Genomic DNA, 12,719 nt, shown 5'->3' with positions numbered 1-12,719 from the left:
AGCAACACCTTCTTAATATTGAGTTGCACCCCTTTGCCCTCTGAACAGCCTCAACTCTACAAGGTGTAAAAGCATTCCACAGAGATGCTGGCCCATGTTGACTCCCACAGAGATGCTGGCCCATGTTGACTCCCACAGAGATGCTGGCCCATGTTGACTCCAATGCTTCCCACAGTTAGCTGGATGTCCTTTGTGTGGTGGACCATTCTTCATAAACACGGGAAACAGTTGAGCGTGACACAAACCGGTGCGCCTGGCATCTACTACCATACCCCGTTCAAAGGCACATAAATCTTTTGTCTTGCCCATTCACCCTCTGAATGGCACACATACACAATCCATGTCTCAATTGTCTCAAGGCTTAAAAATCCTTAATTAACCTGTCTCCTCCCCTTCATCTACACTGATTGAAGTGGATTTAACAAGTGACATCAATAAGGGATCATAGCTTTCACCTGGATTCACCTGGTCAGTCTATGTCATGTTTTGTACACTTGGTGTATATTATTATTATTTAATCATTAGCATAATTGATCACCTACATAGGAGGTGCACATCTGTGTGTCTGGTTCCTTTGACCCCTGATTGTAGTGCAGGAATTTATGAATATGTCTTTGAGGGTCACATGGGCAGCACATGTCGACCATGACTGAAAGGACTCGAACACCTTTGGGATGAATTGGAGCACCGACTGCAAGCCAGGCCTAATCGCCCAACATCAGTGCCCAACCTCACTAATGCTCGTGGCTGAATGGAAGCAAGTCCCCGCAGCAATGTTCCAACATCTAGTGGAAAGCCTTCCCAGAAGAGTGGAGGCTGTTATAGCAGCAAAGGGGGGACTAACTCCATATTAATGCCCATGATTTTGGAATGAGATGTACGACGAGCAGGTGTCCACATACTTTTGGTCATGTAGCGTATAGCAAGCAGTGGTGTGAATGAGAGCTCCTCCCCATCTCCCTACAGTGCAGTAGCACGCATCAGTTATATTTCAGAGGCCTATATGTAAATATGACAACCACTTATTGCAAAGCTCTTGTATATCTTGTTATACACTTTTCCGGTATCAAATAGTCAAAGAGATTTCAGATAGTCACATTTAATACTACCTGCTCTGTACCTCATCAGGACAAGAGAATTAACTCACGTTTCAGATCATTGGACTTGAGGGTTTCACTGATCTCCAATGTGGCCATTCCCAATAGGAAGTCGGCCTTCAGAGTCTGATGACTCCATACCCGGAAAATGATCTTACTGAAAGGAGTGACAATTCTGTGTAGAGGGTGGAAAACATATTTGTTTACGGTTTAACTACTATACTTTGTAGGCTATACAACAGTAGACAAGGAGGAGACGACATGCAATTCTTGGTGACAGGCCTAAACAAGTACACTATTATAAAGGAGTGAGTTACCCCCATACACAATTGCAAGATCACCGTGGGCCAGTTTCCCAGATACGGATTAAGCCTATGGACTAAGAAGCACGTTCAATGGAGAATCTCTGAGCATGCGTTTTAGTCCAGGACTATGAGTGAGAAATGCACTATAGGCCTACAGTGAGGGAAAAAAGTATTTGATCCCCTGCTGATTTTGTACGTTTGCCCACTGACAAAGAAATGATCAGTCTATAATTTTAATGGTAGGTTTATTTGAACAGTGAGAGACAGATTAACAACAAAAGAATTCAGAAAAACGCATGTCAAAAATGTTATACATTGATTTGCATTTTAATGAGGGAAATAAGTATTTGACCCCCTCTCAATCAGAAAGATTTCTGGCTCCCAGGTGTCTTTTATACAGGTAACGAGCTGAGATTAGGAGCACACTCTTAAAGGGAGTGCTCCTAATCTCAGTTTGTTACCTGTATAAAAGACACCTGTCCACAGAAGCAATCAATTAATCAGATTCCAAACTCTCCACCATGGCCAAGACCAAAGAGCTCTCCAAGGATGTCAGGGACAAGATTGTAGACCTACACAAGGCTGGAATGGGCTACAAGACCATCGCCAAGCAGCTTGGTGAGAAGGTGACAACAGTTGGTGCGATTATTCGCAAATGGAAGAAACATAAAATAAACTGTCAATCTCCCTCGGCCTGGGGCTCCATGCAAGATCTCACCTCGTGGAGTTGTAATGATCATGAGAACGGTGAGGAATCAGCCCAGAACTACACGGGAGGATCTTGTCAATGATCTCAAGGCAGCTGGGACCATAGTCACCAAGAAAACAATTGGTAACACACTACGCCGTGAAGGACTGAAATCCTGCAGCGCCCGCAAGGTCCCCCTGCTCAAGAAAGCACATATACATGCCCGTCTGAAGTTTGCCAATGAACATCTGAATGATTCAGAGGAGAACTGGGTGAAAGTGTTGTGGTCAGATGAGAACAAAATGGAGCTCTTTGGCATCAACTCAACTCGCCATGTTTGGAGGAGGAGGAATGCTGCCTATGACCCCAAGAACACCATCCCCACCGTCAAACATGGAGGTGGAAACATTATGCTTTGGGGGTGTTTTTCTGCTAAGGGGTCAGGACAACTTCACCGCATCAAAGAGACGATGGATGGGGCCATGTACTGTCAAATCTTGGGTGAGAACCTCCTTCCCTCAGCCAGGGCATTGAAAATGGGTCGTGGATGGGTATTCCAGCATGACAATGACCCAAAACACACGGCCAAGGCAACAAAGGAGTGGCTCAAGAAGAAGCACATTAAGGTCCTGGAGTGGCCTAGCCAGTCTCCAGACCTTAATCCCATAGAAAATCTGTGGAGGGAGCTGAAGGTTCGAGTTGCCAAACGTCAGCCTCGAAACCTTAATGACTTGGAGAAGATCTGCAAAGAGGAGTGGGACAAAATCCCTCCTGAGATGTGTGCAAACCTGGTGGCCAACTACAAGAAACGTCTGACCTCTGTGATTGATAGTACTAAGTCATGTTTTGCAGAGGGGTCAAATACTTATTTCCCTCATTAAAATGCAAATCAATTTATAACATTTTTGACATGCGTTTTTCTGGATTTTTTTGTTGTTATTCTGTCTCTCACTGTTCAAATAAACCTACCATTAAAATTATAGACTGATCATTTCTTTGTCAGTGGGCAAACGTACAAAATCAGCAGGGGATCAAATACTTTTTTTCCTCACTGTATATGCTAAATAAATATACATGCAAATATACATTTGTCAGAGGAAGGCGGTGTCAGAGGTAGGCCCTAAAAATGGTCAAAGAGTCCAGCCAGCCAAGTCATAGACTGTTCTCTCTGCTACCGCAGGGCAAGCGGTCCCGGAGCGCCAAGTTGGGACCAAAAGGCTCCTGAACAGATTCTACCCCCAAGCCATAAGAGCGCTGAACAGTTCATCAAAATGGCTACCTGGACTATCTGCATTGACCCACAGAATTGTGTTATATGTATATATTTTTTTGCATTGACATTCTTGCACTGGCTCTATGCACACTCACTGGACCTTACCCACACACTGACACAGAACATACGCTCACACACAAAACACACGCATATTGACGCCACACACAAACTTTCACACACGCTGCTGCGACTGTTTATTTTCTATCCTGTTGCCTAGTTACTTTATCCCTACCTATATGTACATATCAACCTCAAGTACGTCGTACCCCCACGCATTGACTCGGTACCGGTACTCCTTGTATATAGCTTCATTTTGTAACTATGTTACAAATTCATTTTTTTTTTGCGAATGTTTTCTTACTTTTTAACTCTGCATTGTTGGGAAAGGGCTCATAAGTAAGCGTTTCACAGTAAAGTCTACACCTGTTGTATTTGGCGCATGTGATGAATAAAATTTGTTTTGAAATGCAAATAGGTATTACTGTAGCTACTTACACTGTGAGTGACTGCTTCCATTTGGGGTTGTGGGTGTTGTTGCGTTTCTCCGTCTTCTTCGACTGGTCGTCCACAGCCACCTCCACGTACGGACTGGGGCCAAACCAGTTGTTTTTGTTCTCCTTCAGTTTGGCCGACAGAACTTCATGCAATAAAGTACATAAAACACACAAATAATGTCACTAAATGCTGTTATGGTAAGAGCCTAAATGCTGTTATGGTAAGAGCCTAAATGCTGTTATGGTAAGAGCCTAAATGTTGTTATGGTAAGAGCCTAAATGCTGTTATGGTAAGAGCCTAAATGCTGTTATGGTAAGAGCCTAAATGCTGTTAGGGTAAGAGCCTAAATGCTGTTACCAGTCACGGAAGTTAGCCACAGAAATAAACCACACAATGTGAACGTGAGAACCATGTTCACATAGGCTAATTGACCCACCACTGTAGCCTAACCACTACCTCTGTTTTGAACGATTATTTAGCCTAGTACGTGTACTGTATATCCTACTACGTTTTTTATTGATATATATTTCAACCACTGAAAAAATAAGAGAGAAAATAAAGTTATTCTATTCCATTTCATACACTATAAATACTTGATCAATTCACAGCCTGTGCCATCAGCTAGGTCTACAGAGAACAAACACAGGCCAGTCCCATTCAATAGCGCATTCTACTGCTTCGGGTGTCAGTGGTTGATTATTTCATTTAGGATTATTAGTAGAATCCTAATTATCTACAGCCATGATGACAGCTTGTCTTCCTGAGGTCCGCCACATAACGGAAAATACATTACAGAGAAAAAATAGTTGTATTATTTATATTCTATTGACAAACAATATTTACATAATTAAGAAAAAACATTACTTTACTATTAGCCTACATACAACTAATAAAACTTGAAACTATGAAATGCTAGCTACTGAGGTTTGGCAGTAACAAAAAGGTCAAAACTCACCGGTGACTTGAAGTTGGGCCTTCATAGTTCAGCCATTAACACTGCAGCCTGCTTCGGCTACGACATGAACTGCAAAGAAAGCAAATGTGACATCACACGTAAACATTAAGAGACAAGACACACGGCTATAGTACAGGTGTCCTGGTTTACATAAGGGATTATCTATAGTACAGGTGTCCTGGTTTACATAAGGGATTATCTATAGTACAGGTGTCCTGGTTTACATAAGGGATTATCTATAGTACAGGTGTCCTGGTTTACATAAGGGATTATCTACAGTACAGGTGTCCTGGTTTACATAAGGGATTATCTACAGTACAGGTGTCCTGGTTTACATAAGGGATTATCTATAGTACAGGTGTCCTGGTTTACATAAGGGATTATCTATAGCACAGGTGTCCTGGTTTACATAAGGGATTATCTATAGTACAGGTGTCCTGGTTTACATAAGGGATTATCTACAGTACAGGTGTCCTGGTTTACATAAGGGATTATCTATAGTACAGGTGTCCTGGTTTACATAAGGGATTATCTATAGTACAGGTGTCCTGGTTTACATAAGGGATTATCTATAGCACAGGTGTCCTGGTTTACATAAGGGATTATCTATAGTACAGGTGTCCTGGTTTACATAAGGGATTATCTACAGTACAGGTGTCCTGGTTTACATAAGGGATTATCTATAGTACAGGTGTCCTGGTTTACATAAGGGATTATCTATAGTACAGGTGTCCTGGTTTACATAAGGGATTATCTACAGTACAGGTGTCCTGGTTTACATAAGGGATTATCTATAGTACAGGTGTCCTGGTTTACATAAGGGATTATCTACAGTACAGGTGTCCTGGTTTACATAAGGGATTATCTATAGTACAGGTGTCCTGGTTTACATAAGGGATGATCTATAGTACAGGTGTCCTGGTTTACATAAGGGATTATCTACAGTACAGGTGTCCTGGTTTACATAAGGGATTATCTATAGTAAAGGTGTCCTGGTTTACATAAGGGATTATCTATAGCACAGGTGTCCTGGTTTACATAAGGGATTATCTATAGTACAGGTGTCCTGGTTTACATAAGGGATTATCTACAGTACAGGTGTCCTGGTTTACATAAGGGATTATCTATAGTACAGGTGTCCTGGTTTACATAAGGGATTATCTATAGTACAGGTGTCCTGGTTTACATAAGGGATTATCTACAGTACAGGTGTCCTGGTTTACATAAGGGATTATCTTTAGTACAGGTGTCCTGGTTTACATAAGGGATTATCTATAGTACAGGTGTCCTGGTTTACATAAGGGATTATCTACAGTACAGGTGTCCTGGTTTACATAAGGGATTATCTATAGTACAGGTGTCCTGGTTTACATAAGGGATTATCTACAGTACAGGTGTCCTGGTTTACATAAGGGATTATCTATAGTACAGGTGTCCTGGTTTACATAAGGGATTATCTATAGTACAGGTGTCCTGGTTTACATAAGGGATTATCTACAGTACAGGTGTCCTGGTTTACATAAGGGATTATCTATAGTACAGGTGTCCTGGTTTACATAAGGGATTATCTATAGCACAGGTGTCCTGGTTTACATAAGGGATTATCTATAGTACAGGTGTCCTGGTTTACATAAGGGATTATCTACAGTACAGGTGTCCTGGTTTACATAAGGGATTATCTATAGTACAGGTGTCCTGGTTTACATAAGGGATTATCTATAGTACAGGTGTCCTGGTTTACATAAGGGATTATCTATAGTACAGGTGTCCTGGTTTACATAAGGGATTATCTACAGTACAGGTGTCCTGGTTTACATAAGGGATTATCTATAGTACAGGTGTCCTGGTTTACATAAGGGATTATCTATAGTACAGGTGTCCTGGTTTACATAAGGGATCATCTATAGCACAGGTGTCCTGGTTTACATAAGGGATTATCTATAGCACAGGTGTCCTGGTTTACATAAGGGATTATCTATAGTACAGGTGTCCTGGTTTACATAAGGGATTATCTATAGTACAGGTGTCCTGGTTTACGTCTTACTGTAGTCAATGGAACGTTTAAATATACTCCTTCATTTATGCCTATAACAAACCCATGGAGACTTAAGCAAAACAAGGCAGTAAAATGCTAACATTGAGAATTTTGTTGTACAGAGAGTAGCCTTGGAATACAAATAGGGCTATTCAACTGCCTTGTTGTTGTTCTACTATAGAGCTGGGACACTGGTTGAGAAGCCATGTGGTGGTAACAGCTAAATCAGCAGAAGGACAGGAAAAATGTAATCCCTCCTGGATTACCAGATTACGTAAACTGGTACATCATGAGTCAGCGATAGTTTAAGACCCTGGTTGGTGTCTTCGGTTAGGCCTAGCAGCTCATAGGTGACTGAGTTACAGACTATGGGTCCCTGTAAAAACTATGAGATTATAGATGACATTTTGCTAAATGACAAAAAAACAACAACAAAAAATGTAGGTAGCCTAATGTTGTTGAGTAGCCTAAAAGCTATTAAAGTATTTTAGCTAGATTACTGACATCTCCTCTGTCTACTCACTAAGCAGAGTTGTGTCCAAAGCAGAGCCAAGATAATTCAAGCAAGTAGATTTAATTTAGGTTGAGGATACCTGTCTTTTACATAATAAGAATTGAAAATGCATTCGGATGCGACTTTCCAAGGCAATTGTCAGATTTAGCCTAAAGTAGCCTTGTCATCGAGGGTTGGCCAGTTTGGTCATCTGCACGGTGTGCACACGTAAAACCAGTGTAAACTTTCAATCTACTAACAAGTTAACATTTACATTTACGTCATTTAGCAGACGCTCTTATCCAGAGCGACTTACAAATAGGTGCATTCATGTCTAATAATATCCAATGGGAACTGTCCACGACACTGAAACAAAAATCAATCATTGCAAAGTAAAAAATAACAAATAATTGTACTTGTGCATAGAGTTGTATGGTTTGTTTAAATTTGCAATCATTTGTTTTTGTTTGGCATACATTTTAAAGTAAAACATCTGAGTCTCACTCTGTTACCATGGAATTGCCTGAAAAGAGCTGTCTAAAAAAATCCTATATATGCTAATCATCAGTGCAGTGATTGCAAATTGAAAAAAACGTAGGAAAACAAGGACAAATGTATAGCGTATTGCAATATAACCCAAATGCTTTAGCCTAAATGTTCATGTCTGTTTGATGACATGTTTGGAATTACAATGGGTCCCACAGGGACCAGAACAAGGGGGACAACCCACTGGGCTGTCCCCCTCGCCTCATTTCTTTACTAGCTACTGTAACCTGCTTAATTGCTTGATTCAAGGCAATTACTCTTCCCTTGGTTTCTTAACTTCCACACAACCACAGGCAATTAAATCAAGCTCAGAAGCTACCACCAAATTCTATAACTGCAAAGAGCAAATCGGACATTACATAAACTAGCTAGCTACTGCTCGTAGAAAGTCAAATGCTGACTAGTAAGTTTGCTAGGTACTGTGTGTTTGAGTTTGTGTGGGGGAATAGGTAGCTAGCTTGCTAGCTAGCTAGCTAATCCAAGTTTTAATGTAAGGTCTAATATGGTTGTATTTTGCTAGCTAGCTAACGTTAGCTATCTAAGTAGCTAAAGTCTGTTAGCTAGCTAACTACCCTGTAGCTAGTTAATCTTTGAATCATTTCTAAAATCATAAAAGTAGTTAACACAATTTATAAATTACTTCTACATGGAAAGGGAGCGATAGAAATGGGAAATGGCAAGAGAAAATTGACAGGGAAGATTACTATAATAATCCCAGGTCGCTAAACAGGCCAAAACAACAAACTAGTATCTAGCTAAATCAACATAGCAGCTAGCTATAACAACTCTGGTAGCTATCTAGCTGTTAGCTTCACAACATATAACAATAACTAGTTAACTACACTCTCGATTTGCATAGCTATCTTAATAATTAACTACTTGGTCAGTAGGATGTGTCGTGAAGGTTTGCCAACTTTGAATTTCGATGTCACGCAGGTGAGCTTGCTAACGTTAAATAACTATCTACGGATCTCTTTGAAAATTGAAAATGAATCCATACGATTGGATTACATTTTACCCGTACCCGATGGCAGCAAATGTTTCTGTAAATGTCCCCCTAAGGCATATTGACGATAAACAACGTCTCTAAAAAGCTGTCTGACAAGTCGTACGACTCACAAACCTTTTGCACTGCCCGGTCTGAACTTCTTCCTGATTGTGTCATGTGACCAACGTTAGTGTCTAGGAACATACCACAGACAGAAGAGGTAACCCAGACACGTAACAGGGGCTATAAAACTGAAGCATCCGTTTAGAACGTTTTCTCACCACCAAATATGACAGTGAGAGGAAGTCCAGTCGCGGGTAGTGGGAGAGGATGAAACTGGCCCGACATTCTGCTAATTTTGTCATCGATGAATCACCTGATCTCAATAAATGTTTTTGTTCCCAAAACTGCACTATGTTACGAACACAGTGCACTAGTTTTTATAGACTTGAAGCTTTGCCAAAGTTTTACAAATTGCGTTGTTTAGAAGGAGTGCAAGGTCGAATTGAGTTTGTGCACACGCGCACTTCACAGAGGAGGCGTTACCTAACGGAAATATGCAAATACATGCTGCAAAGTGCCAATAGGATCTCGCTAGCTAATTTGGCTTTGCCCACCTCCTTGCTTATTCTGCCCACTATGCTTCATTTGCTCCCGCTATAAACGACACAGATGAACTATCTTGGGTTAGTTATAAACATATTTTAACATACCTAGGGCAGCGTGCGCCCCGTGCTCAACACGGTAGTCACAGACAGAAGGAGTAACCAAGACACGTCACAGGGGCTAAAAAGCTAAAGCATCCGTTTAGAACGTTTTATCACCACCAAATATGGTACTGAGAGGAAGTCCAATCGCGGGTAGTGGTAGAGGATGGAACTAGGTGAAACTGTGCCGAAATTCTGCTAATTTTCTCATCTATGACATACCTGTTCTCAATACACAATGCACTACGTAGACTTGACGCTTTGCCTAAGCCTGTGTTAACATCAGACCTTATTTTCGACGTTAATTCCAAAACCCTATTATTTCCCCATTCATTTTTCCCATAAGGATGGCTGGTAACTTATTTCCGGGTTGTAGGACTACAAGCTGGCCTGCTCTATTGCATGTTATGTAAGGGGCGTGTTCCACATTTCAGCCGATTTTAAAGGCGGGTTGAGACTGACTGATCTACAAATCACCTTGCATCCAAAATAACTATTCAATATTATTTGTCGATCAGTCAGTCACAATTTCCCCTTGATACATCACAGTTTTGATGCTCTAGAACGCCAATGATTTCAAGAAATGTGCGATTCACTCCCAAAATAAAAATACCAAAAAATATTTTGACACATGGAAACAAAATATTGTGGGAGATTTTAAAGTGTGTGTGTGAGACAGGGCAGAGACCATCGTTTTAGTCAGTGTTTCCCCTGGGACTAGAGGTGAACATGTAAAATGTATAAAAGAGCTTTTGTCACTGAAGGTTCAGCGCAGAGTTCGTGAGGTGCTTGCTGTGCAAGTGTATTTGTGTGATAGCAATCATTTTAAGGGCTGTCTTCAAGACAATTGTTTGGTGATCAATTGTACTAAGAATGTAGGCTATGTGTTGAGCTTGATCATCAGTGTTAGTTTATTCAAGTTTGACAGTATTCACTGTTCACTATATTAAACACCTTTTTCTCTCTTTTATCTCCCCATTGTATTGTAACGGCCTTAACCCAACACCTACCAACCTTGTCAAGAGGTTCGGACCTCTTGGCGTAACAGTTAAGGTGTTGGCTAGACCTAGGTTAGAGTCCTGGCTGGTTGGGTCTACCCCCTGAATTCACTACATTGGTGTCAGAAGCGGGATGGCGCCTGTGACACCATAGGAGAGGCGTGTACACGTGAGGGATTTATTTGCATATTTCCCTTAGGGAACGCCTACTCTGTGAAGTGCGCGTGTGGATTTTTTTTTTTTTACCTTTATTTAACTTGGCAAATCAGTTAAAAACAAACCCGGACAACGCTGTGCCAATTGTGCGCCGCCCTATGGGACTCCCAATCACGGCCGGTTGTGATACAGCATGGAATCGAACCAGGGGGTCTGTAGTGACGCCTCAAGCACTGAGATGCAGTGCCTTAGACCGTTGCGCCACTCGGGAGCCCAAAGCTTGCCCTTGCACTCCTTCTAAACAACGTAATTATTTGTTTTACTTTGGAAAAGGGTAAAATCTACAACATTTAGTCCACTCTGTTCTTCACAGATTTTAGTTTTGGGTAACTGTATTGAGATCAAACGTTTAATCGATGAGAATATTTGCATAATGTCGGCCAAAATCAATCTCGCTCCATCTTCACCTACGGCCGGCCATTGGGCTTCCTCTCATCACCATATTTGGTAGTGAGTGGAAACGTCAACCGGATGCTTACACTTTTACGTCCGGTGAAATATCTTGCTCATTGTTTTTTATTTATTTTTATTTTATTTATTTAACCTTTATTTAACCAGATAAGCCAGTTGAGAACAAGTTCTCATTTACAACTGCGACCTGGCCAAGATAAAGCAAAGCAGTGCGATAAAAACAACAACAACACAGAGTTACATATGGAATAAACAAAACGTACAGTCAATAACACAATAGAAAATTGAAAATCTATATACAGTGTGTGCAAATGTAGTAAGATATGGAGGTAAGGCAATAAACAGGCCATAGTGCAAAATAATTACAATTTAGTATTAATACTGGAGTGATAGATGTGCAGAAGATTCTGTGGGCATAGTCCATCATCACCAGCAGATGGCAATGTCAGGCACAATACATCTCTGATACACCTTTATAAGGGGAAGTGAAATAAGTGAAAGAAATGTACATGCATTTTCTTTGTTTTCAAGAAAATCAGTGTTTTGAGGTGAAATATGCAATTAATATTTATTTAAATGAATGTAACCTATATGTAGAGGTAGTCCTAATTGTATTCACATCCAACATCTTTATTGTAGATTTATGAATTGTATTCGCTACTTTTGTTTGAAATTCGCCTGATTCTACTATTTTATAACATTTATCTTGTAAAATAATGTTAATGCGCCACTTGGCATTTTTTTCTTCTCTTGCCTCGGAGGGGATGCTCAACGAAGACACTGACCAATCAGCTCTCGAGAAGGTGGGTTACCTACCGCAGAAAGTTGCAGAGCGACAGCACCGTTGCTTCGGTTTGACAGCATAGGGCGACACTTTAGAACCCCTCGTCAAAAAACTACATTTTTGAGCTATCAAAAAAAGCAGGTGTGTACAAGTTGGCTATACAACATCTTCCAAATCATTCAGAGATGTTGGCGTGCACGGAGATGATCACCATGTGCCTTCAGTCGGCAAAACAGAAGCATCTTCGCGCTCAGCAGCAAGAACAGCAGCCACTGCATAGCCACGTTAATGGACTTCCAATTTTCAAAGATGTAAGTAATCACGTCTTCTCTCTGATTGTTTCTAACAGCAATGTGCAGAGCTATCAAGCTATTGAAATTCTTTATTTACCTTTGAATGGTGTATGTTAATTTAGGCTACAAACATCTATATTTAGAACGAAGGTAGCGAAATATTTATAGTTGCCCATTTCACATACACAATACTGAGCAATATAGTAAGCATGCATAGCAACTATTGTGCATAATTTAACTATAATTGTGTGTGTTTGTGTGTGAGAGAGAGACTGTGTTTGTGTGCACGTGTTTGTGTGTGTGTGTGTGTGTGTGTGAGAGAGAGACTGTGTGTGTGTGATGGATATAGGGAGCGGTACAGCTGCTGCCTCTGCGTGATAAATTAAGCCTTCTCAGCTGGAGTGATTTTGGGGCTGCTGTGGGGACCCCCCCCCC

General features: G+C 40.9%; 1 protein-coding gene across 3 annotated transcripts in view; it reads right to left on the bottom strand.

Moving 5' to 3' along the window:
• The window catches only part of LOC311133953 (E3 ubiquitin-protein ligase Itchy homolog), a 29,572-nt gene extending 20,539 nt beyond the window's left edge, over positions 1 to 9,033 (bottom strand). Inside the window, exons 1-4 of one of the 3 annotated variants that reach the window (XM_084167583.1) lie at positions 9,011 to 9,033; positions 4,814 to 4,882; positions 3,859 to 4,000; positions 1,148 to 1,272 (exon numbers count right to left, since the gene is read on the bottom strand). In XM_084167583.1, the coding sequence (XP_084023709.1) occupies positions 1,148 to 1,272; positions 3,859 to 4,000; positions 4,814 to 4,838 (292 nt within the window). In that variant the 5' untranslated portion in view covers positions 4,839 to 4,882; positions 9,011 to 9,033. Of the gene's footprint in view, positions 1 to 1,147; positions 1,273 to 3,858; positions 4,001 to 4,813; positions 4,883 to 8,911 lie in introns of all 3 variants that reach the window. The other 2 variants (XM_084167582.1, XM_084167581.1) reach the window with 2 other exon arrangements.
• Between the last annotated feature and the right edge of the window lie 3,686 nt (positions 9,034 to 12,719).

The sequence above is a fragment of the Coregonus lavaretus genome, assembly GCF_964263955.1.
Source record: "Coregonus lavaretus genome assembly, chromosome: 8".
Lineage (NCBI taxonomy): Eukaryota > Metazoa > Chordata > Actinopteri > Salmoniformes > Salmonidae > Coregonus > Coregonus lavaretus.
The sequence above is the reverse complement of the archived record's forward strand: the minus strand, read 5'-3'. Positions and strand labels throughout refer to the sequence as shown.